This window comes from Tiliqua scincoides, chromosome 4 (assembly GCF_035046505.1).
Source record: "Tiliqua scincoides isolate rTilSci1 chromosome 4, rTilSci1.hap2, whole genome shotgun sequence".
Taxonomy (NCBI): Eukaryota; Metazoa; Chordata; class Lepidosauria; order Squamata; family Scincidae; genus Tiliqua; species Tiliqua scincoides.
Genome location: NC_089824.1, coordinates 191804665 through 191829800, shown reverse-complemented (window position 1 = coordinate 191829800; position 25136 = coordinate 191804665). Strand labels below are relative to the sequence as shown.

The 25136-nt window shown below is 46.6% G+C and overlaps 1 protein-coding gene across 1 annotated transcript in view; it reads left to right on the top strand.

Moving 5' to 3' along the window:
- Window positions 1-241: 241 nt before the first annotated feature.
- Window positions 242-25136, top strand: part of NECAB3 (N-terminal EF-hand calcium binding protein 3) — a 112549-nt gene continuing 87654 nt past the window's right edge. The window contains exon 1 of the mRNA XM_066625134.1: window positions 242-464. Within this exon, the coding sequence (XP_066481231.1) occupies window positions 348-464 (117 nt within the window). The 5' untranslated portion in view covers window positions 242-347. The remainder of the gene's footprint in view (window positions 465-25136) is intronic.

Here is a 25136-nt window from a genome sequence, read left to right as displayed (position 1 = left end):
GATTGGAGTCCCTGCTTGTGAAAGGGGCAGCCTGGGAAGGCGACCCTGGGCTGGCCTGAAGAGGCATCTCTGGCAGGTCCAATGAAAGGCCCGGAGCTGCGCCTGCCAGTCACAGATCCCGACCAATCTGAGCGAGCCGAGGGCAAGGCGTCGCGGGCAGCCCCGAAAGTTGCTCTCAGGCTAGCCAGAGCGTCTCTCAGTGGCTGCGCGTCGCCTCCAACCACCGCAGGGCAGCCTCGCGCCTGGCTGGCACTGATCGCAGGGCACCAGGGCAGCCCGGAGGGGGGACGAGGCTCGAGGACCGGACTTCCAGCCTCCGCGCGAGCCGAGCCGAGCCCGCTGCCAGGATGCTGGCGTGCGCCGAGATGCTGACGATGTGCCTGCTCTCCGCCAAGCACTCCTACAGCCCCAGAGCCCCCGAGAGCCCGCAGCGCCAGGGCAAGGGACTCGCCATCTTCCACGACGTGAGTACCACCGGGGGCTTTCTGCTTCTCCTGCCTGGCTCCACCGAGAGCCGTGTGCGGATCTCCTCCTTCCTCCTCACCCCGGGCGTCCCCACTGCCAACTCCGCCCTGGCTCGACTTCCAAAAGCTGGCGGAGTCCCAGCAGCCTGAAGGCTGCAGGCTGAGCCACGCTTACCTGGGAGGAAGCCCCACTGACTTGCAGTGGGGGACTTACTTCTGAGTGGATATGCCTGGGGCTGCGATCCTATCTGCACACTTTCTTGGGAGTAAGCCCCATGGAACGCAGTGGGATTTACTTCTGAGTAGACGTGCCTAGGCTTGTGCTGCAAGGTGAATAAAAGTCTCCCGGTTTCAGTAGAGAAACCCTTTGTGCTGTAGTTTTGCAGGGGGGAAAAATAAACTATGGCTAGGTGTGCATGTGGACAGTACAGTCCCTGGCAGTCACAGAGAGAGAGAGAGAGAGAGGACCTGAAAGAGTTGGGTGCATGTCTTCCATAATGGAGATGGGGCTGTAATTCAGTGGCAAAGTATTTATTTTGCATGCAAAAAGCTCCAGGTTTATTCCTCCAGGTAGAGGATCTCCAGGTAGATCTAAGAAAGACCAGGTGCCAGGTGTTGTAGATGCCACTGGTCAAGGTGGACCAATGGTCTGACTCACTATAAGGCAGCCCCATATGCCTCTTTAGCACATTATGTAGTACTCTATAAATCCTAATTTAGTGAGTTTTTTTCTGTCTCTAAAATGGGAACAAGAGTGCCCAGCATTTAAACACTTGTAACCTTTCAGCTCTGATCTTTGTTGTTTCTCATAGTCCTGGTACTAGTCTTTAGTCTGTTCCTCCCTCCTGGGATTGTGAACTTTGGTTTTTAACATATCTTTTCCTTAAGATGAGGTTGAATTGGCACTCATGCGGATAAATGACTGAGGAAAGTGGAGGAAAATTGAGACTGGGTGGTGGAGGACTCAGGTTGAGCTTCTATGAAAATAGATGAGCCATTGAACTGTCCTAGTGAGTGGCCATGGCCCCAGGGATGACGTGATGTACATTGAACATAGATGCATTGAAGGCTTCCATTGTGGCAGAGAAGAGGAAGAACAGTGTGAGATGTCTGTCCCGAGAGCAGCATTTTTCAACCATGGCACATCAGTGTGGCACAAATTGTCCACAGGTGTGCTGTGGGAGTTTGGGGGAGGGTCGCTTATTAGTAGGGCTATTGGGGGTTGTGAGCCCTCACCCCCGCAGGCAGCTTGGTGTGCCTTGTGAATTGTCCAAAAACGGATGGTGTGCCTTGACAATTTTAGGACCTTTTCAGTGTGCTGTGAGATGAAAAAGGTTGAAAATTGAGAGCAAGCTTGACATTGTTGCCTGAGAAGAACAAGCAGTGAAGCACTGAGCATGGATGACTCATCTCATTTTGACAAAATATAATCATTAGCAGATGGGGGGATCTTGTTAGTCTGGATGCATCCAAATAGCTAAATCATCTTATCATCTGCTGCCATGTATACAAGACAGATGTGCAACATTGCTGCGTGAAGGAAGAGCTGATGTGATGCCAGGGCAGTGGAAGTTGCTGTCATGTGACCTCTCAGGCAGCCTCATGCGCTCCCACCTCACACAGCACCACACCTCTCATGCATGCCACTCACTGGTGTTGCAGGTCCAAGGCAGCATCTGAGGATAAGCACACATTGTTCCCAATACTTACCTTATATTGCTGAGACTGTGTGGATACAATGAGAACCATGGAGCACTTAGGATGTTTTAAAAGCTCCACGTTTGAGACCATTGACATGATGGTTTAGGCCATTTTTAAACCACTGTTTAAAATGGAAACAATTCAAAACAACATTTAACTATCTCAAATCACACTTCTGAATTTCATCACCTAAAAATCTAAATCCGTAAATCAAACATCTGAAGATGACCATCAAGGGCCCAGTTCAATTTTCCAGTGCTGGTGCACTTGTGCCAGTGGGGTGTACATTGCATCTTGCAATAGAGGGGCAGTCACTGAAGCCTCCTCAGGGTATAGGAACATATATTCCCTTACCACAAGGCTGCATTGTGGCTACACTGGAGCTGGAAAATTGATAGGATTGAGCCCTCTGTAGGTGCAAATATGAATACAGGTCTGCCCTGTTCAGCTTTGTATCTTTTCCCCTTCGCCCCGTGGGCACTGTGACTGCATGATTTTTTAAAGCCCAGGTGGTATTAAGATGAACTTTAAGATTTTGAAAGGGGGGGGGGGGAAATGAAGCATCTGTTATCTGGACTGGAAATCTTTTTTCTTTTTTTTCAGTTAAGAAATGTGATTCATTTGATAAAGTTGTTTTCTAACAATGTGGCATGGCCATGACGTTTTGCGGGGTAGCATGGTTGTTCTCGATCATTCATCTGAGACAAAAACATCTCTCTGAAATGCAATCAAAAGCTCATTTCTTTATCAGTCATCCATGACAGTGGGATGGATCTTTGGCAATGAAGCTCTGGGCTGGAAAATGTTTACCACCACCTAGTTGTAAACTTTTCCTGACAAAATGAGAATTAGCAAGACTGGATAAAGAATGCTGTTGTCCCCCCCTTTTCCCACTACAGAGTTGTGTGTGTTTTTTTAAAAATAACTACCAGATGGAAAACATTTGAAAACATGTTTTTTTTCTCCCAAATGCACAAAATATATATTAATTTGCATGTATTACTCAACCACTATGCACATAGCATGTGTCATGTGTAAAGAAATGAAAACTATTCTAAATAAGGACTTTGTATAACGACTGTAGTTATAGGTATACTTACCTAGGAATAGGCCCAATTGAACACAGTATGACTAAACATGCATTGCATTCTACAGCTGCATATGAATTAAGTAATACTGACAGCTTAGAACTCGCAACACTTTTGGTACGGGGCGGGGGGGGGGAATTCTACTGATGTGTTTTATTTTTACATTTAAAGCAATCTTTTGTGTTTGTTTTTCTGTTCCCCTGAGTCTATTTCTATAATACTGTACAGACACTAATTTAACGCCTAGAGGCTGATTGCACAAAAGTAGAGTTCATAAAAATTTTAAGGAGTTGAAAGTGACAGCCTCCTTGTGTCAGTGCTGTGATGAAACACTCATCTTTTTTCTAGACTAGATCCTTTCTGAATGACCTGGGCAGCCTGAGGAGTCCATGTCAGCCTTGCAGGTTTGGGAGGGGGCATAGGATTCAGTGGCAGATTCTGCCACCATTCCTGCCTCCTTCCTGGGCCCAATCCTCCCCTCACTCTGCCCAGTTCTGCCTTCTCCTGCCTTTTCACCACCCTCCCTCTGCCCTGAAAAGCCTCACCATCTGCCGGCAGGAACACTTACTGACCAGAGTTCCCACAGCATGTTCTCCTGGTGCTGAGGTCCAGTGCTGACTGGCTCTGGCCTCTGTGCTTGCACTATAGGTTTACCACTGGCAGCAACATGCTTTCGGCAGTGGTTCTTACACATTTAGCACCAGGACCCACTTTTTAGAATGAGAATCTGTCAGTACCCACTGGAAGTGATGTCGTGACCGGAAGTGACATCATCATACAGGAAAATTTTTAACAATCCTAGGCTGCAATCCTACCCACACTTACCCAGGAGTAAGTTCCATTTACTATCTTTGTTAAAAGAATATACATAGTAGCTTGTAAAGTCCTGTAATATTTCCCCAAATGCAGTCACATTCCATGATAGCATCAGGTCTAATATATTAAAAATAAAATATTGAAATGAATGGGGACCCACCTGAAATTGGCTTGCAGCCCACCTAGTGGGTCTTTTATTTATTATTTATAGAGTTATTAAGGAATTGAAGAATGAAGTTGCTGATCTCTTGACTAAAATATGGCCATGGTTCCAGAAGATTGGAGGATAGCAAATGTCACGCCTATCTTTAAAAAGGGAAAGAGGGGGGACCCGGGAAACTATAGGCCGGTCAGCCTAACATCTATACCAGGTAAGATGGTGGAATGCCTCATCAAATAGGATCTCAAAACACATAGACGAACAGGCCTTGCTGAGGGAGAATCAGCATGGCTTCTGTAAGGGTAAGTCTTGCCTCATGAACCTTATAGAATTCTTTGAAAAGGTCAGCAGGCATGTGGATGCGGGAGAACCCGTAGACATTATATATCTGGCATTTGACACAGTCCCTCACCGAAGGCCACTGAAAAAACTCCACAATCAGGGAATTAGAGGACAGGTCCTCTCATGGATTGAGAACTGGTTGAAGACTGGGAAACAGAGAGTGGGTGTCAATGGGCAATTTTCACAATGGAGAGAAGTGAAAAGTGGTGTGCCCCAAGGATCTGTCCTGGGACCGGTGCTCTTCATAAATGACCTGGAGACAGGGTTGAGCAGTGAGGTTGCAAAGTTTGCAGACGACACCAAACCTTTCCGAGTGGTGAAGACCAGAAGTGATTGTGAGGAGCTCCAGAAGGATCTCTCCAGACTGGCAGAATGGGCAGCAAAATGGCAGATGCGCTTCAATGTCAGTAAGTGTAAGATCATGCACATTGGGGCAAGAAATCAAAACTTTAGATATAGGCTGATGGGTTCTGAGCTGTCTGTGACAGATCAGGAGAGAGATCTTGGGGTGGTGGTGGACAGGTCAATGAAAGTGTCGACCCAATGTGCAGCGGCAGTGAAGAAGGCCAATTCTATGCTTGGGATCATTAGAAAAGGTATTGAGAACAAAACGGCTAATATTATAATGCCGTTGTACAAATCGATGGTAAGGCCACACCTGAAGTATTGTGTCCAGTTCTGGTTGCCGCATCTCAAAAAAGACATAGTGGAAATGGAAAAGGTGCAAAAGAGAGCGACTAAAATGATTACTGGGCTGGGGTACCTTCCTTATGAGGAAAGCCTACGATGTTTGGGCCTCTTCAGCCTAGAAAAGAGGCGCCTGAGGGGGAACATGATTGAGACATACAAAATTATGCATGGGAAGGAAAGAGTGGATATAGAGATGCTCTTTACACTCTCACATAACACCAGAACCAGGGGACATCCACTAAAATTGAGTGTAGGGACAGTTAAAACAGACAAAAGAAAATATTTCTTTACTCAGCATGTGGTCGGTCTGTGGAACTCCTTGCCACAGGAGGTGGTGATGGCGTCTAGCCTGGATGCCTTTAAAAGGGGATTGGACAAGTTTCTGGAGGAAAAATCTATTACGGGGTACAAGCCATGATGTGTATGCGCAACCTCCTGATTTTAGAAATGGGCTATGTCATATGCAAGGGAGGGCACCAGGATGAGGTCTCTTGTTATCTGGGGTGCTCCCTGGGGCATTTGGTGGGCCGCTGTGAGATAAAGGAAGCTGGACTAGATGGGCCTATGGCCTGATCCAGTGGGGCTGTTCTTATGTTCTTATGTTCTTGTGACTCACAGTTTGAGAAACACTATCTTATGGCATTCACACAACAGCAGTTACTAAGCAGTGCACCAGGCGACAGTGCTGCCCTGGCTTAAGATCAGACCCTAAATATCACTAAACTAAGCACTCAAGGATCAATTTGATATAAAATATTTGATTTAAAGTACTATAAATATTTGATATAAGGTTCTACCAAAGCCAGCTATCCATGGGGAAAATTAAATACAGGGCGGTTTTCATGGAAACACAATGAAATACTAATTCAAAAAAGCAAAGAAAGGATAACATCTTGGAGAAATTAACAATTTTACTTTCAAATGTATGACAATAGAAATCAGTCTCGAGGCTCCATGTTGGAAAAGACACAAGAAATTGCTGAAGTGAAATGAAAAATAATTCATTCAATGATGATCTATGAAGAAGTAGAATTAGCACTGAAAATATTAGGAATTTAAAAAAAACACCATATTGAGATATCTTTGATTTATGAATTGGATTTTGAAAAGGATAACCAATAGGCTGGCTGGCCAATCAAAAATCAAGTACCATTGCCAAATTAAATTAAGAAGTCAAATGCAACAGAACAATTATGGAAAAAATGTATTATTTATTCCTCTTTGGCAAAACAAAGCATAGCCTTTACTGAAATCCTCCTAACTCTAGACAAGGCAATAAAAAACAAGCTGAATTCCCTTATTAAGCTATTGAAAATCATGGATAAGATTTTTTTTTTTAATTACCATTTAATGGTAACCCTGGTGTCCATAGGAGTTCTGTTCTGAAACTCCATGGATATGGAATTCGCAGTTACTGGGGCCCAATTTTAAATCCTTTTAAACACACAAAAAGTGCCAAAATAATTTCCTTTTTGCTGCCTTTTTCCTTTACCTTTTTTGCAGCCAAAACATGCCGTTTCCAAGCCTATTTTTAGCCCTGAAAGACCCACCTCCAGGTTGCATGGAGGTTCCTTTCTCCTCCCAGACTTGCCCCAGAATGCCCTGCCCAGTGGGGATTGTGGTAACCATGACTGGTTCTGTCCCACATGTTGCAGAGCTTGTTTCTGGCCAGCTTGGAAGTGGTATATGAGCAAGGAACATTTAACACAGCCATTTTCAACCTCTGTGCCATGACACATTGGTGTGCCGCGGATGGTTCGCAGGTATGCCACAGGAGTTGGGGGGGGGGTAATTTATTAGTACAGCCATTGGGGGATTTGAGCCCCCTACCAGCAGCATAGTGTGCCTTGTCAATTGTCAAAATACTGATGGTGTGCCTTGGCAATTTTAGCGCCTTGTCAGTGTGCCACGAGATGAAAAAGATTGAAAATCGCTGATCTAACAGGAAGGGTTAGCCTGGCTCAGACATAGTTAATGAAGCCTGTACAGTGAAAGCACTCTACTTTGTAGCAGTTAATTAATCAGTCTGCAGAATTATCTTGCTAATTAGCTCTGAACATCTTGAATTTTGGTGAACATCCCTGCCATAATGCAAATTATATTTGCCACTTTAGCAGGCAGAGATTCTAGGATAGTATCAAGTGAGTTTTGGATTGCATTTTGATACTACGAGAGCATGTGTGCATATACATGAAATTAATAAGGAGAAGACAAAGTCTGTGAAGAATATTGCATATTAACAGCACAGTCCTATGCACATTTACGCAAAAGTTACTTCCATGGGGCTGAGTGGGGATTACTTTTCAGTTCAATGTGCATAAGACTGCAGCCTAAAAAATGATAGAAATAAGCAATAACATTTAATATTTATTTAAAGGTTTATATCTCACCTTTCTGGAGCTCAAGGTGGCTACACCAATTCATAAAATATCATCATAATAACATAGAATAAATGCATACATAACATCAACAATTAAAATCAAGTAAAAAACAATTACAGTCAATCAACACCTTAAAACATCAATGTGCTAGCCCCGTTAGTCCCCTGGGAGCACCAACCAGATGGGCAGCCCAATCCTGAGCTGCCCGGAACTGCGGGACCTGGCGGGTCCACGGAGGGCTCCCGCCGGATCCAGCGCCTTTCACGATACCGCGGGAGGCTCCTTGGGAGAAGGAGCTGATTAACATTCGTCCCCTTCCCCCGAGTAAGGGAAGCAGTCCCGCAATGCGACTACTCACTTTAGCGGCGACTGTTTGGTCGCCGCTAAAGGGAAGGCGCTCGTGTAGGGTGAGCAGCCCTGCCCAAGCACCCTGGATTCTGCGGAACTTGGCTCCATAGACCCGCCTCTCCCCCGCCCCCGACACACCTTCCCCATGCCCCCAGCCATGTCTCTCCGGAACGCCTCCCTCATGCCCCCAACCACACCCCCATCTCCCGTTCTGCAGCCCGGCAGTCATGGAGACTGTCGGGCTGCGGAATCTGGGTGCCCGCTGTGCGCTGGCTCGGCGCCGGCCAGAGCTGAGCCAGCTCCGTTGGGAGCCCAACAGTAAGCCCCGCAGAGGCACGGTGCAGAGGCACAGAGCCACAGAGGCAGGGTGCGGACCAGAGGATCAGGCTCTCAGTCTGCTGTTCTACACACACATACCTAGCAGTAAGCCTCATTAAGCTCTGGGGTTTCCTGCTGAGTATGCATGCATAAGATTGCACTATACCAATAATGTAGCCAAAGGAACAAACATCAGCATTTTAAAAAGTGATGCCTGCTGGTTCTGGTGTAGTTGAGATGCTAAAATATTTACATACAGCCTATTTTATCTGTTCCAAAGATGCAGCATAATAAGATAAGGAAGGGTTTTAGCTCAGTGGTACTACATGTGCTTTGCGTGTTGAGGGTCTCAAGTGCAGTCCCTCTTGTCTCCAGGTAGGACCCAGAAGAATTCTTGTCTGCAATCCTGGAGAGCTGCAGCCAATCAGTGAACATTACTGAGCAATGGCAACTTCCTGTGTTCTTATACACTATAACATTCATTCAGAAGAAGCTCTATGCAGATATTACAATACACATGTAGACTCTGTACATCCAATCAAGAACTAGGATTACACAGGGTTAATATCAAACAGAAGCCCTTACGCATATATCTGCATAAACACAGAGCCCAGTGCATACTTCTTTCTGAACAGGTGGAGATGGTCCCACTTCCAGTGGACATGGTTCCACTTCCCACCTCCACATATTCAATTAATGTTGTTTGAATGTGATAAGAGAGCTTATGCTATATCAGCTTTCAGTGTCACATTTTTATTCATCTGTGATGCTCTGGGAGAAGGGAGCCCTAGTGCTGGTGTCTCCCTCTTTTCTGTTGATCTTCCTCCATGCCTGATCCAAAATCAGTAGATTCCAACTACTGCCACCACAAAGACATCCAGTGCAGAGGTGGGACTTTTGTTGGGATTAGGCTGTTACTATGGACCACTACTCAGAACCTACTCAGAAACACTCCATTGTGTTCAGTGGTGTTTACTTCCAGGAAAGTGCATATAGGATTACACCCTTGCAGCTCAATCCTAAGTAGGACTAGGTTGCCCCTTGTGACAGCAGAACACTGGCTGGGGCATGGAGGGGGAGGAATGGGTGAGTTTCTGGGTGGGGAGGGGGGAGGCAAGGGGCAGAATGGGAAAGGGAGGGGAGGACATTAGCAGCATTGGCATGTGCTAGATCCTAACCCCTTCTCTCTCCTTACTCTCCTTGGACTTGCACCAGCAAAATAGCTGGTGCAGATCCAAGGAGATCCATTGGGGCAGCAGAGACTTGCTCTGGGGTAAGGGAGCAAAATACCTTGAGGAGGCCTCTGGACTGCCCTCCCCCCCCAAAGGATACAGTACACACTTCATTAGTAAGACTGCACTGTCAGGGGAAGATTTAATTAAGATTGGGCTTTAAGTCTAGACCAGGGGTGTCCAAAGTTTTTGGCAGGAGGGCCACGTCATCTCTCTGACACTGTGTCAGGGGCCGGGGGGGGGGGGGAAGAATTAATTTACATTTAAAATTTGAATAAATTTACATAAGTTTACATAAATGAATATATTAAAGATGAACTTATATGAATGAATGAAGGTCTTGCAATAGCTCTAGGCCTATAAAAGGCCTTGTGCAAAGCAAGGCTGGCCTTTCCTTTGCTGCCTCTGCTGCATTACAGAAGTGAAATTGCAAGCAGTGGCAGGAGCCCTCATCCCACAGCTCATGCAGAGGTCAAACAGTTGCCCTCACGCTAAGAGCAGCTGTGTCGGGCCAGTGGGGGCTCCAACAAATCTCCGGAGGGCCAGAGGCTCATTGGAGCCTGGGGGCTCCCTGAGGGCCGCATTGAGAGTCCTCGAGGGCCGCAAGTGGCCCCAGGGCCGGGGTTTGGGCACCCCTGGTCTAGACTCTTGATAGTATCATTATGAAATCAAAGAGTGGAAGGTAGAAAGCAAAAACTGTACATTTTCCAGCTGTAGGTTTGGGTAAACAGGGTGCAAACAATCACTTGGTCCATTGTTCACTGCCTCTGGTAGCAGATTGGCAGGGGTACCTCCTTTGCTGCTCTTTCTCACCCCTGAAAAGGAAGACAGAAGTAGACTGGAGAAGGAAGTGTGGAGGGTGTGTGTGTGGTGGGCTAGAGCACCTCTCACCCATCTCTTTTCCTCTGCACTTTTTCTTTCACTCTGCTTGCCTCTTTCTTTTCAAGGAGGAACTGGAGGAAAAGCAGAAGGGCAGCTGCAGGTGCATGGCTTGGTGAGCTGGAGGTGTGCAGAGATGGAAGAGTCTCCTTTCTACACAGTTCTTGACAGTAGAAGATCGTCTTTAAGGTCTAGGATCAGCAATCCTAGTGGCAGGCTAGGAAAGATACTGAATGACTCATCTTAAAGATAATGTATACTGGCTTCCTTTCTCAGCATTTATTACCCCCTGACCTTCTGTGCCAGCTCCACATCAGCTTCCTCAGCACTTTCCCATTATTGTGGACCCTCATGTGCCTTGTGCCTGGAAGCATTCACCTGTCATTCCTTGATGCATTTGTGCTTCTTGGTAGAGAGCACTGAACACTGGCAAACAAAAACAGTCCTAGAGCTGGCAGCAGGTGTGACAGCTAAGCAGCAAGAAGGAGGTTAGAGGAGGTAGCAAGGCTGCCAGGGGACAAAGGCAGAGAGGCTTGTATTGTTGAGATGTGATCAATGTTGTGGTTGTGGTGCCACCATTCTTAGAGTATAAAATGCTTCCTATTCTTGTTTGTTCCAGTGTTGCCAGCTCAGTTGGAGGGAGGGGCAGGGAGTTGTCAGCTTGAATTTGGGGCAGGACTCCTGTGTTCATAATACAGGTGCAGGAAGGAAAAGGTTAACATGCATCTTCTAGTATGTGGCCAGAGAAAAGAGGCACATCTCAGGTTCCCTGCCTTCACAGCTGTTAAGAGGCACAGGGACCCATTTCAATTGACAGCTATGCTTGGGGTTGTCGTGGACTTCTGATGTAAAGGTGACAAGTCTGTTCCTGGGAATTATTTGCACCTGAGAAATATTGACCCACGTTGCTCTTATACTGTTGTTTTGTTTTTCGATATGGTGGGAAACAATTCATGAATCAACTATTATAAGAAGGAAAGAGGCACATATATGCAGCAAAGTATGATTTCAGGCTTTTAAAAAGTGCCACTGAAACCAGATATCAAAAACCTAAACCAAAAGATCAGCTTCCCATGTATATCTAAGGTGCTGGTGTCTTTTGAAAATCTGCCCCTTCATTAGCCTACTATGTTGTGAATGAGCTCTTGGGAATAACCCTCTGACGATACTCGATATGGTGCCTTTTGTCTAGCTATGTGCTGTCAGCTCTGCTCATGGTGATTTTGTCAGTAGTCCAAGCAGTTACACCCCCAAGACGAGCGGAACAAATGCGTGGGTGCCATGTGCTGTCTTTCTCCAATCTGAGTGTTGACCGGAGCGTCGCTACATCTTAAGGTCAGCCTCTTTGGATAGCCCCGGCACTCACTCTGTCGGTCTGAGAAACCTGCATCTTTACAAGCAAAATGTGAAAGGTGTCATGAGACTGAATGTTCTGCCTCTTGCTTTGAATGCTTTTGAAGTTTTTGAAGTGTTCAAGGCACAGCTTTACAGCTGAAGGATCTTGCAACAATGGAGAGTGGAATGGGCACGAAGTGTTTCCCTTTTAGGAAATGGCTAAAAATGGAAAATTGTCTTTCTGTATAGAAAACTGCTATGGCTGCAACCCTAAACGCCCTTGTAGGGAGTAAGCCCACCTGAACACAGTGGGACGTACTTCCAAGTAAACATGCAAAGACTTGCCCTGTTTTGGCATAATCTTCAACTAGCTGCAGTCCTAACCACACTTTCCTGAGAGTAAGCCCTATTGAACAAAATAGGACTTACTTCTGAGTAGACCTGGTTAGGATTGTGCCCTAATGCGGGTGCAACAAATGCTGTGCTGGCCTAGGGTATTGCAAAAGTGCCAAAAAGCCCTTCACGACCCCCAGTAAGTAAGCAGCACCAGTGGAAATCCTTCCGTCATCCCACCAGTGCTGGACCCACAAGGAGTACCCACCGAGCAGCACAAGAGCTGGGGGGAGTACTGGGAGGAGGTGTAACTGGGTGGGGGAAGGCAGAGACAGGGGCGGATAGGGTCCAGGGGGGAGGCCCATAGCTTCCCCACCTCTACCCCATTCCTTCCGCCTCCCTGCCCAACCCTGCCCCCACCATTACCTTACCTGGCCCAGCAGGTGCAGCAGCAAAGTTGCAGTGCAGCTGCGTTTTGCAGCAGGACACACAAAATGGCCACTGACAGAACACTACATGCTCATTTGGAAACCATTGCCTTCTGCTGTTGTAAGAGACTCTGCACAACAGCCCAATCCTGCATAGGATGGGCTGTATGTAAGGAAATAAGGGTGCAATCCTAACCAACTTTCCAGCATTGGCATAGCTGTGCCAGTGTGGCATGTGCTGCATCCTGCAGTTGGGGGGCAGTCATGGAGGCCTCCTCAAGGTAAGGGAAATGGTTGTTCCCTTACCTCGGAGTTGCTTTGCCCTTATGTCAGTGCTGGAAAACTGATTAGGATTGTGGCCTAAATAAGAGAGTATTCCTGTTTTTGCTTGCACATGTCTCTTTAGGGCAGCCAGTGATATAGCCAGAGGGGTGCAAAAGACTAAGTTTTGCAGGGAGCCTCACCGCAGCGTGCAAGTGAACCCTCCCCCTCCCCTTCAGTGTCAACAGAGGCAAATGTCTCTGTTTGGCTCCCACCGCCCAGAATGTCTCTGAAGGGGTGGGGCTGATTGTACACTGTGTTGAGGCTCCCTGCAAAACTTAGCACTTTGCACCCCTTCTAGCTACACCACTGAGGGCATCAGCGTATTATTGACTGACTGCTCAAAGAGGATTTTCAAATTACTAGATGTTCTGCACTACACATCCATGATAATTCATATCTGGCAAAAAAAAAAAATACTTGCAGATACTGTACATCTACAAATGCCTTGTATTTTTTCCTCTGTGTGTGTGTGTTCCGACTAGAGCACATTGCCACCACTTACAGAGTGGTAAGCACTCTGTAAGTGGTAAGCGCTCTTGTAAACACTTAAGAGTTTACAAGTGGGCAACCTGAGCACATGGTGTGAGTGTAAGTCACTGTTATGGAAGAACATTAAGAAATAAAGAAAAGAATGAAGAAATGTTTGTGCAAAAATAGAAGTCTGATTCTCAGTTTCAGTTTCAGAAGTCTGATTCTCTTAAATGAAGTCAAACTGTGAGTTGGAAGGTGTAGGTGGCCGGAGCCTGACTGGGCCACTTCCAGTGTCAGTGGACAGCACTGAAATGTGTGATGCAGCCAAAGAATAATCTCTGCCTACATGAAAGGGAGAGATCAATCTTCAGTCGCTGCTTAATTTCTGTGAACCTGTCTGGTAGTGCTTGGGTAGGCTGCCGTCTTTCACGTATCCTTTGCAATCTACCGGTAATTCACTTCCTAGGAAACGGAACAGGCAATCCTGTTCTTCTGACTCAGAGACCAATGAACCTGGCTGGGCTGGTTATTTTGTGGTTGTTGCTCTTTGCATTGCTGGGCTGCATTTTAGATTTTGCCATGTGCCCGTTGATATCTTTCTGGGTCTTTGCCTTGATTTCTACGACTAAGAAAATCATGTTTTAAAGTATGATGGGTGTTTCCAAGTTGGATTAGAGCTTATGGCTACTTGGTGAAAAAACAAAACTCCAGATATGTAAAGGGTACAATCACTGCTGCAGCTTATTTCCCAGAAACAATATCACAATAGGGGAAAAGGGGTGGAGTGGGGAAGGAAATCTCAGCTGTGCCTCAAGATAATTTGAGGCTGCGTACTGATAATAGCTTTTCATTGGGAGTGCTCTTGTGGAGCCGTCATTGTCCTTGCTGTGCGCGATCATTTTTTTTCCCATCCCACCATGGTGTCTGGTCAAACTGCCTTTTCAGATTTTGTAGTAGTACTTCTAAAATAGAAATATTTTAGAATGACCTTGGGCATTGACTAGATATCACAAAATGACCCCCCCCCCCCAAATTTTGGAAATATTAACATATGAAGTTACACTGAGTCAGAGCATTGGTCCATTTAGCCAAGATTCCCACTTTGATTTGAAAGTGTGTGAACAAAATGGCCAAGAAGCCAGAGTTCGCACTCAAAGATCTCTGCATGTGTGGGTCATGCATGGTTGGCAACCTTCAGTCTTGAAAGACTAAGGTATAAGCCAGGGGTGCCCAAACCCCGACCCGGGGGCCACTCAGGGGCTCTCAATCAGGCCCTCAGGGAGCCCTCAGTCTCCAATGAGTCTCTGGCCCTCCAGAGACTTTTTGGAGCTCATGCTGGCCCAATACAACTGCTGTCAGCAAGAGGACAACTGTTCGACTTCTCACTTGAGCTGTGGGACGAGGGCTCCTTCCACTACTTGCTGTTTCACGTCTGTGATGCAGCAGTGGCAGTGAAGGAAAGGCTGACCTTGCTTTGCACAAGGCCTTTTATAGTTCATATAAGACCTTCATTCATTCATATAAGTTCCATCCCTAATATGTTCATTTATGTAAATTTATTCAAATTTGAAATGTAAATTAATTTGGCCCCTGGATACAGTGTCAGAGAGATGATGTGGCCCTCCTGCCAAAATGTTTGGACAACCCTGGTATAAGCCCACAGCACCTGGTATTCCCAGGTGGTCTCCCATCCAAGTACGTACTAACCAGGCCTGACCCTGCTTAGCTTCTGAGATCAGACAAGATCAGGTATGTGCAACTGGGAGGGGGGTCATGCAGATGCCTTGCCATGGCAGCATCCAGCAAAGAGCCTTCCTGAGTGAGACAAAACAGGCATATTGCATCTCACAATTTTCAATGTTTTTCTGCTGCAGACTGACCTCCATGGTCTTCGCCTCTTGTGATGTCACTTCTGGAAGGCTCTTCCAGGTTCTGTGGTTCTGTTTCTAGGGCAACTATCTGTAGTAACGAATTGTCTGTTTCTCTTCTTCTGCTGGGGGAAGGCAGTGATGAGGGCTAGATGGGCAGATCGGGTCCAGGAGGGGGAAGGATCGGCAGCACTGGCATGTACCATATCTTACATGCCTTCCCGTGCCTGATCCTCCTGCACAGATTAACTTGGCCTTGTGCCAGCAATATCACTGGTGCAGGTCTGAGTTGACCCACAGCAGCTGCTGGGGCTTACCCTTAGGCAAGTTGACAAATGTCCCCTTACCCTGAGGAGACCTCCAGCAGTTGAAATTTCTCTGTGGGTCTCAGCATAGCCCGTGCTATCACCACTGCATTGCTGTGTGGGAATTTAGTTAGGTTTGCGCTGTTAAATACTTTCTCTTACTATTGACTTGGCGAACTCAGCTTAGCAACATTTTTTGTGAACATTTTTTGGGGCGTTCTTTCTGACTCACCTATATTATCTGTAACAATAATTCTGCCTTTGGAGCCACTGTACTGATAATGAATGTACCTGAATAGAATTCAGTTCGTCATCCCAGAGCGATGTTGACTGTATAGGAACAGCAGGGGAAGAAAAAATAAAACGACATTCATCTTGTCTCATGAAATGAGAGTATTTGATGCAATACACACAGCAAAAAGGGCACTTTTCTTACCTTCCTGTATTTCAGTGGAAGCTTTGGCATGAGTGCTTTGGGAAGGGGATCTTAAGAGCAAACAACGTTATTTATTTACTTACATATTTACTTACCACTTTTAACCAAAAGGAATTCCCAAAGCAGTTTACATAGCTAAACAAATCAATAAATAGTTCCCTGTCCCTGAAGGAATTGCAATCTAAAAAAGATGCAGAAGGAACACCAGTCACAGCCACTGGATACAAAGATACAACGACAGTGGCATAACTCTGGCACCCAGGGGGATAAAAATTTTTTTACTCTCCCCCATACAACAAAATCTGGAAGTAATTACAGTGACATAACTACGTCACTGCCAATTACTTCCAGGTTACGCTGCGTTCCGAGTGGTTATGAACCACTCTGAGCAGCCAAAAGCTTTTTTTGCCTTTTCCCCCCTTTAAAAGTAGGGGGACAGATGGACAAAAAGCATAGGTCACCCAACAGATCAGTAACCAACAAAAACCTGTGGCCAACTTGATGACACTCACACAACTCAATAGGAGTTCTAGTATTCTCAGATTATTATTGTTAAGACTATTTATGTGCTACTTTTCAACAAAACCGTTCACACAAAGCTGTTTACAGAAAAAAATCAGATAACTAATTGTTGATCTTGTCCCTGTCCCAAAAGACTTCCCTTGACACCCCATCAAGGCCTTGTACCCTCCTGTACCCCCTTTGCTATTCCAGTGTCCCCCCCCATCTCCCCTGAGTTACTCCATTCCACCATGATGGGATGAGAGGGTCAGTTGCTCTCCCCCTGCTAAATATAAGAGGAGCACCACTGAAAAAGAGCCTTTTGCCCATTTAGCAAACCCATGTAATATTATTTTGACCTCCTTTTTTTGGTTAAGAAAAGCAGCTTCCAGTGGGGGCAACTGAGCAGAGATTGGGGTAGTTCTGAGTTGAGAAGGGAGAGAGTGCTTAACCCCTTCCCTCATCTGCCATTTTTCTGTTCCAAAATGCTTCTCCTGCCAGTTACTGTTTCTCCCTGTGGGGTGTCAGGTACCTATTGGCAGGGGTAAACACATGTCTGTAATCCTGCAAGGGGGGAAATAGCCTGAGGGACAACAGAGCAGGTGGGGAAAGCCTCAGGCACTCCCTTAATACCTGGCCATGGGGAAAGCTGTTCATAGGGCAATTGCCCTGTGACCCCATCCTAGAGAATACGCCTTTCCCTCAAGGCCAGGATGCCTGTCACCAAGCTTGGGCAGCTGTTCTCTCCTTTCCCTGTCTCTTGATCCTTTGCTCTTTTTTCCCCTTCTTTCTAGCCCTGGTGGAACACTATGGATCCAAGGGGCTTCAAACTGCCTCATTCTATAGATGAGCTTTAGTTGCAGTGGCAAACCAAAGCTCCAGTCATATTCCTGGTGAGTGGGACAGTGAACTACCTCTCTGCCCTTTCTACTACATATGGCAGTGCGTGCCTGTACTCACTCCATTGTTCCTCCATCCCCAGAAGACATCCTCCATCGTTTATGTTCCTCCATTCTCTTCTTCTATCCTTTTTGCTCCAGGATGCAGCATAAAGGAGCTGGAGACCCTACCTTATCTCCAGCTTCATATCCGTGGTTGATCAGACGAAATATGGCACATGTGTGCTGTGACAAGGGGTTAGGAAGCAGGTGCCAGAGTTGAAAGCTGGTTGTTGGCTAGTGATAAGGCTAGGAATCTCGTTGTCCATCTTCTGATCAGCTGCTTCAATGAGTATTTCACAAAAGCAATTAAGTTTTAAGTTTAGCAACTCCATTTTTTCTTCCAAACGCACGCATGCACACACGCACAAAACTTCCTGTGAAAACTTTTGTCACCAAACTAATATATTGAAACTAGATGCAAATACTTAACTATGTAGCCAGGGGCTAGTGTTGGCTGCTGTAGAGAGGATTTCAGCTGTCATTCACTGGCGCACTCTTAGACATCAAGATGGTGCTAATTGAGATTACTATTATTAGCAGGCTTTGTTCTAAGGAATCGAGATTAGATAGGATGGCAGGTTATCATTTCACTTGTCAGAATTTACACTTGCAGTAACTCAAGCAGTGACAGCTTGTGGAGTTCTTTTTCCTCCGTGTGATAACGCAGTCTGCCATCTCTGAACTGGCAGTCAGTCGGAAGGGAAATGGGGAAGAATGGACAGTGCAGGGAAAGCTTTTCCTCAATTGTCTGAGAGGCATAATCCTTGGAAGCTGTGGCACCTCATCATGAAACAGGCCTGCTGCAAAATTGACAGTGTAAACTTCCCATCACTGCCTCTGTCACTCAGTTCAGATCACTGTGCCTCTCTTTTATGAAGTTTTTTGCCTTTAAGAAGATTTTATGAAGTTGCAACTGGCAACTGGCAGGTACACCCACTGGGTGCTCCATGGTTATGGCAGTCTGAGACATCACATTTACCTATCAATTCAATGAAATTGGATGGAGACATGGCAGAGCAAATTCTTAATTGTACTCTTTGCAGGGCAATAATGTGACAACAGTGGATCTGAGATGTGAGAATCCCTGCAGAAATAGTTGGTGGTGACATCATCATGTCACCACCACCACTGCGCTTTGCACGGAGCACCATCTGCCCTGCACTTGTTACTACAGTTCACCCCACTGAGGCTGCAATCCTAGACACACTTTCCTGGGAGTAAGCCTCATTAAACATTGGGAGTTACCGCTGAGGAGACATACGCAGAATTGTGCTGTGAGTGGGGAAGCTTGCAGGGGGAAGTGGGGCCCCTGCAAAAATGTTTAGTGTCAGGCCCTGCAGCTCCTAAGGTTGGCCCTGATTATCATACAGTCTTGCCTGCTTTGTACTGTGTTGAATTTGTCACAGCACAATCCTAGGCATGTTTACTCTGAAGTCAGTCTTACTGTGCTCAATAGGGCTTACTCCCCAGAAAAGTGTGTATAGGATTGCAGCCCCAGACTCTTACACTGAAAACGATATAACCCACTACCCTTATTCTGACCCTGCTGAAACGCCATACACAAATCTGAGATTAAATGCATCAATCGATAACGTACTGTGCCAGTCGCACAATCAATGACATTGTGAAAAACTGTGGAAATGCTGTTCCTGAATACAGTATATGTAGCTTCATGGAATATCCCCCATCCACCGAAATTGCAATGTTGTATTTTGCTTTTGTTATTTCCAGCCCTTTCTAAGTAGATGGATATAACTGACAACACATATAAAGATATACAAATGGCTGTCAGCTTAGGTGACGGCTTCCTTGCTGTACCCCTATGGAAACAGAAGAAGAGAGGGTTCTTTTGCCCTTATGCCACATGGTTCTGAATGCACCATAGACAGGTAGTCACAGTTGGGGTTTGTTTGTAGGGTATGGCTCTCAGGCCTTGACCTGGCTCTGAGGGACACTGCTGCTGGGTGTGTCCGATTGCAGAACAGCCAGATGAGGGTGAGAAGGCTCAGCAGTGGTGGACCTCTCCTGCCGCACGCCCCAGGGCAGAGCTCTGTGATGGCGTCCCCTGTGGGATGCTGCCACCCCCCATGAGCAAATCCGTCCTCCCCACTTCCCCGGAGTGCACAGAGCCTAGTACAACTCCAGGACGCGTCAGGGAAGCCTCCCCAATGTTTTAAACTGTGCTTCCGGCAAACCGGGGCACATTTTCTGACACCATCAGGAGCCTTGGAGAGGCTTCTGTGCGGTCCTAGAGGAGCGCGAAGCTCCGTGCCTGGGGCATTTACCCCTTTGATTTAATGGCAAGTCTGCCACCGGGGCTCAGAGGCAGCAGGTGTGGTGATGAGCCAGATTAAGTAGATGAGGGTCAGAACAACCAGAGCCAGAAAACATGATTCTAGGCAGGCAGATGGTCAAGTACTCATTTTTGCAGGTAAGGCAAACCTGTTGCTCTGTTAACATCATTCAGACTGAGGAACCAAGACCGTAATGTGGGGTGCAACTATTGTATGGCACCAGCTAGGCCCCTATTGGTTCCACAAGTCATCTGGGCTGAAGAGCTGCACTACTGGCTTCAGCCACAGGGCTAGTAACATTTGGGGCCCATGACAGATTCCATAATGTAGAGAAAGCCCAACCCATTCACGAAGACAACTGAAGAAGTCGCCTCAGGCCACAGTTTGGGTGGGGGGAGCACCCATTTCTTGCCTGTTTGCCTCCACTGCTCCTTCTTCTTCCACTCACTGATTTGGAAAAAAAAGATGCGGACAGAGAGGAAGAGGAAATGTGGAGTACCAAGTTCCTCACCAAGATAGGTGAGGAATAGTGTCTGGCACATCGTTGGGTAAGGGGGCAGCATTTGGCATGATGCCTCAGGTGTCAGAAGGTCTTTAGCTGGCCCCAAAGTACAGCCACAATCCATGTGAGAGTCTGCATGAACAAACCCCAAACTTCTATTGCCACTTTTGCAGAAGTGTTGGCATCTTCTCTGGAAAAAAACGGGGAGGAGGGAGCTGAGAAAGAAATCTGAATGACTCCCTGGAATCCTTTGTAGCAGGAACAGGGATAGAGAAAGATTGGCTATATGTCACCCATGCTTCTTCTTTCTCCAGTTCCATACAACGAATGAGCCGGCACTAAGGTAATTTTCTACAAGGTGGTCTTTCCCTCAAACTACCTCAGCTTCATAGCAGCCAGACTCTAGCTTGACTTGACGGCTCAGCATCCCTCAAGAACCAACAGTTTAAGTTGAGGAGTCTCCTTTTTCCTAGGAGAAGCTCAAGCACTCCAAACAACCTGGACGACTTGCCTTGCTGTTTGGAGGATTGTGCATCAAAAGAAGGAGCAGCTGCCAGGCCAATTCATATTTAATAGTGGGAGGCATGCTGTGAATATAAAGGACAAATGGGCGCTTGTAAGGAAATGCCATCTCCCTGCCATGTGCTTCGGCAAGTGGTTTCTTTTTGTGCATCTGTGTTGTTCTTCAGCATTGCGGTGAGCCAGACAGTGTACAATAGAAAGATTTTTTTATTAGCAACTGAGGAAGAATACATCCCACCTGCAGTCTGCACCCTACCTGCACCCACATAGGAGATACGAAATGCCAACATGCTGTGAGATACTATTATTGACCAACCAACAGCTGCTCTTGCAGAAAAACTGATGAGCAGTCATTGTACACAGGAAGTAAACAAAAATTCAGAGCATGGAAAACTCTTGCTAGGAAAGGATTCCTCCCCTCCTTTTGCAGTTTTTGTCTCTGTCACATGGGACGTTATTATACTTTGAGGAGCCTAGAGTAGATGCTGAATCGCAGGTAGATTCAAACAGTGAGCTTTTGTGCTAGGTGGAGATATCTTTCTAAAAAGCTCCACAAGCATTAACTGACATCTCTGCACTACACCATCTTGACTCTCGTCCTGGCTATCCTAATCTTTGCAGCACATAGCAAGTTTAAAAAAAAATCTGATTGCTCATTGATATGTGATTTTTAAAATTTGAAACCTCAATATTATATGTAATATATATCTCACGTTATCATTTAAATATGTGCCACTTTCCTCCAAAATCCATTGACAAACGGCTGCTCTTACTGCAGATACATAAAACTGAAACCCATTGCCCAGCACTTCCGACAACTAATTTGGTTGGTTCCATAAATCACGCTAAGCTGTTATGGCATCAGATTCCATCCTTTCAAAAGGTTGTATGGTATCCTTTCAGTTTCAGAGTAAAGAGCAAATGTGACACAATGACTCTCAAGGTGGTTGACAATAAAAACAAATGGAAATCCTTCACAATAAAAACAATTCAAGCCTGACAATACATCTGAAAACCATTAGGCAAAAATCTAACCAAACAGAGGCAACAGCAGGATAATCAAAGCCAGGATAAGCACAATAATAAAATAACCTGCTTAGTTGAATTGAGCATTGTAAAAAGTGCCAAGTCTTCACTTCCTCAGAAGAGAGAGACTATGCTTGTTAAACCTCCAGTGGAAGGAAGTTTTTCACTGAACAAAAAAGGTTGATACAAATATTCCCTTTCTTTTTCAGTAACCTCCACACCCAAATCTTATTCCCATCTGCTGTTTTAGGCTCCGGTTCTATCCAATGTTCCAGCGCTGTAACAGCTATGCCAATAGAGCATGTGCTACATCCTGCAGTGGGAGGGTCGTGGCAGTCACCGAGGTCTCCTTAAGGTAAGGCAGAGGTTTTCAGACTGGGACGTCGCAGCGCCCCAGCCTGTGCATCCTGGCCTCTTTGCCTTTAAGGGTTGGGAGCAGCCAGGAGGCAGGGAGGAGGCAGTGGCGCGATCCCCAGGATCACACAGCTCAGGGGACTGCAGGGGCTTGGCTGCACTCACCACAGCCTCTTGCGGGGGATGCGGGGAGTGCACGGCTGTCCGCAGGGCTCCCCGAGGCTTCCAAAGTGAAAGTGGGGCGATTGCAACCTACCTCCGCTAAACCGGAAGCAGAGTGCAATCGCTCCACTTTCACTTCTGACGGGGCTGCAGGGAATGGGGTGCACTCACCAGTCTCTGCAGCAGCGTCCTGGGGTGCAGGGAGCCCTGCATGAGTCTTTACAGGGCTCCCCAGGTCAGCAGCAGTGAAAGTGGAGCGATTGCGCTCCACTTCTGGTTTTGCGGAGGCAGAACACGATCGCTCCACTTTCACTTTCCCTGACCTGGGGAGCCCTGCAGAGGCTCGCACAGGGCTCCCCGCACCCAGGGATAGCTGCTGCAGGGACCGGAGGGTGCACCTCAGTCCCTGCAGCCCCCCTGAGCAATCCTGGGGATTGCGTCGCTACCTTCCCCCCGCCCCTGCTGCCTCCCTCCCCTCCCTTGCAAGAACTTACTACAAGTTTCAAACTCCTGGAGAGTGTGAAAACCGCAGAGGTAAGGGAATGTTTGTTCCTTTACCACAGGGCTGCATTGTGACTGCATCGGTGCTGGAATATTGGATAGGATTGGACTCTTACATATTTCTTTTTGAGTCCCATTCATAACAAGTCTATACTGTATTTGCCCATAAGTTTTTACTGGTATACTTTCTTTCAGTGATTTTAAATATTTTCCTCACATAGGTAAAAATAATAGGTTTCAAGTCATAGTAGGTATTTGCAAGCTCTTGGTTTTAGAGGCAGGCTGCTTCTTGATTGCCAGATGCAGGGGAGGGCACCGGGACGCAGATTGTGTCTTGTGTGCTCCCTGGGGCATTTGGTGGGCCACTGTGAGATACAGGAAGCTGGACTAGATGGGCCTTTGGCCTGATCCAGTGGGACTCTTCTTATGTTCTTATGTCCATCAAGGTCATGTAGCCTAACTGCCTGTTTGAAGCAGAAAAATCATACATTGCCATTTTCCTGCAGCGTAGTGGTGTTGCCATTTTCCTGTCTGCATAAGACAGTGTTGAAGTCACAGACACTGACAGAACAGGAGAGATTGTCTTGCATTACTAACATTAAACGAAGAGGATTTCTTTTCTGAAATAAGAAGTCTGAAACTGTCCAATGTTTTACTTTCTCACAAATCAAAATCCCAGTGTATTGTACAAACTAAACGCAAGGCTTGAAATAACAAATCCCACTGGTAAGATATCAGGTGAAAAGGTATTTTCACCTGATATCAACAACATGCTATATTTGTGACAAAGTGTTAAGTTTTGTGTGGGAATCATTTTTTGACCCATTAATTCTAACTGCTCCTTCTTGGAAAGAGACATAATATAATGTTCAACAGGACCAAATCAATTCATGTTCTAATCTAAACCATGCCACGCTTTGGCAGTCTCATTAACTGATGGGCAACCCAGTGCTAATGTTGCCTTCAGCCAGTGCAGCCACACTACGATGGACTCCAAGTTGTGTCAGGCTTCGTAATTCAGTGGGAGGGCTATATGATGAGTGGGGAAGGCAGGGCAGGGGGGAGTTTCAGGATGGTTTGGGAGAGGAAGTGGATCCTGGTGGCACTGTCATGCTTCTTTTTCAACTGGAGCTTTCCTCCCCTTTGACCTACATATAGGGAGATAAAGGAAAAAATATTTTTCCCTGTCCTCCTGATCACACCCCCCTTAGCTTGCAGCATGTACCTCCATGACACAGTTGCATGCTACAGCGTGGCAGGGGATAGCATTGGGCTAGAGGTTCTCAAACTGGGTCATCTTGACACCCCAGCTTGAGGACCTCTGCCTGGATTTCTTTAAGGGGTGGGGAGGGGGCAATGCAGCGATGTGATCCCCAGGATTGCGCCACTGTTGGGAGAGGGGCCAGGGGTCTTTTACTTACCCAAGGCAGCTGCAGGCTCCCTGGGGGTGCGGGAGCCCCGAAGATGCCTCCGCAGGGCTCCCCAAGCCTCAGAAAATGAAAACATAACAATCGCAACCCACTTCCAGTTTGTGATCATGAAACCAGAAGTGGGTTGCAATCATTCTTCTCACTGGCTCTGCAGTTTGGGGAGTCCTGCGGAGGCTTCCACAGGGCTTCCTACACCCCCAAGAGCCTGCTGCCTTGTGTAAGTAAAAGACAGCCCCTGGCGTCCCCAACAGTGGTGCGATCCTGGAGATTGTGTTGCTGCATTCCCCCCTCCCCTGCCAAGACTTACTTTGGGAGTTTTACTCCCAAGAAGTTTGAAAACACCTGCATTGGGCTCTTAATCTAAAATATCTTTTCCATGGGGTTGGGGGGAGTTACAACTTCTGAATCCCCACCATAACTCATTAAAACCCATAGAACTGTAGCAAGTGCCGTGACCCATTTTCGAGCCTTCCAGCTAGGCACATCTGAGATGCTGGGGTCCAGCCAAGTCTTTTGCGTGGGTCTTCATAAAAGAGGGAAAGGAGCTTTGAAAAGATCAGTCACAACCACAAGAAGATGGTGTGCACTGTGGTGCCATTCCCTTAACCCCCTGCTTCACAGCCATATTTTCTCACATCAAAGCTACTCTTCAAATTTGCTTGCACCCATTCCATGGCTCACGGCTGGGAGAAGATCCTGCAGTTCTATAATTCACACAAAGGAACAGTAACCTTGGAGCAATTTCCTGCCCTTCTGTGCCTCTCATTTCAAGCTCACTGCGAGGATGGCTACGCTCTGTGCGCTGAAGTGATGAGGCATGCTGGGTAATAATGCTGGCATGAAACAATCTTACAGATATTGGGAGATCAGCAGATTTGGTCTCTGTTAAACAACAGAGGAGAAATGAACCTGAGAAAGGAACGGCTTCCTCGAGAGGCTTATTGTTGCACTGGCTGCAAGGAAAGAGGCAAAGATGAAATGATA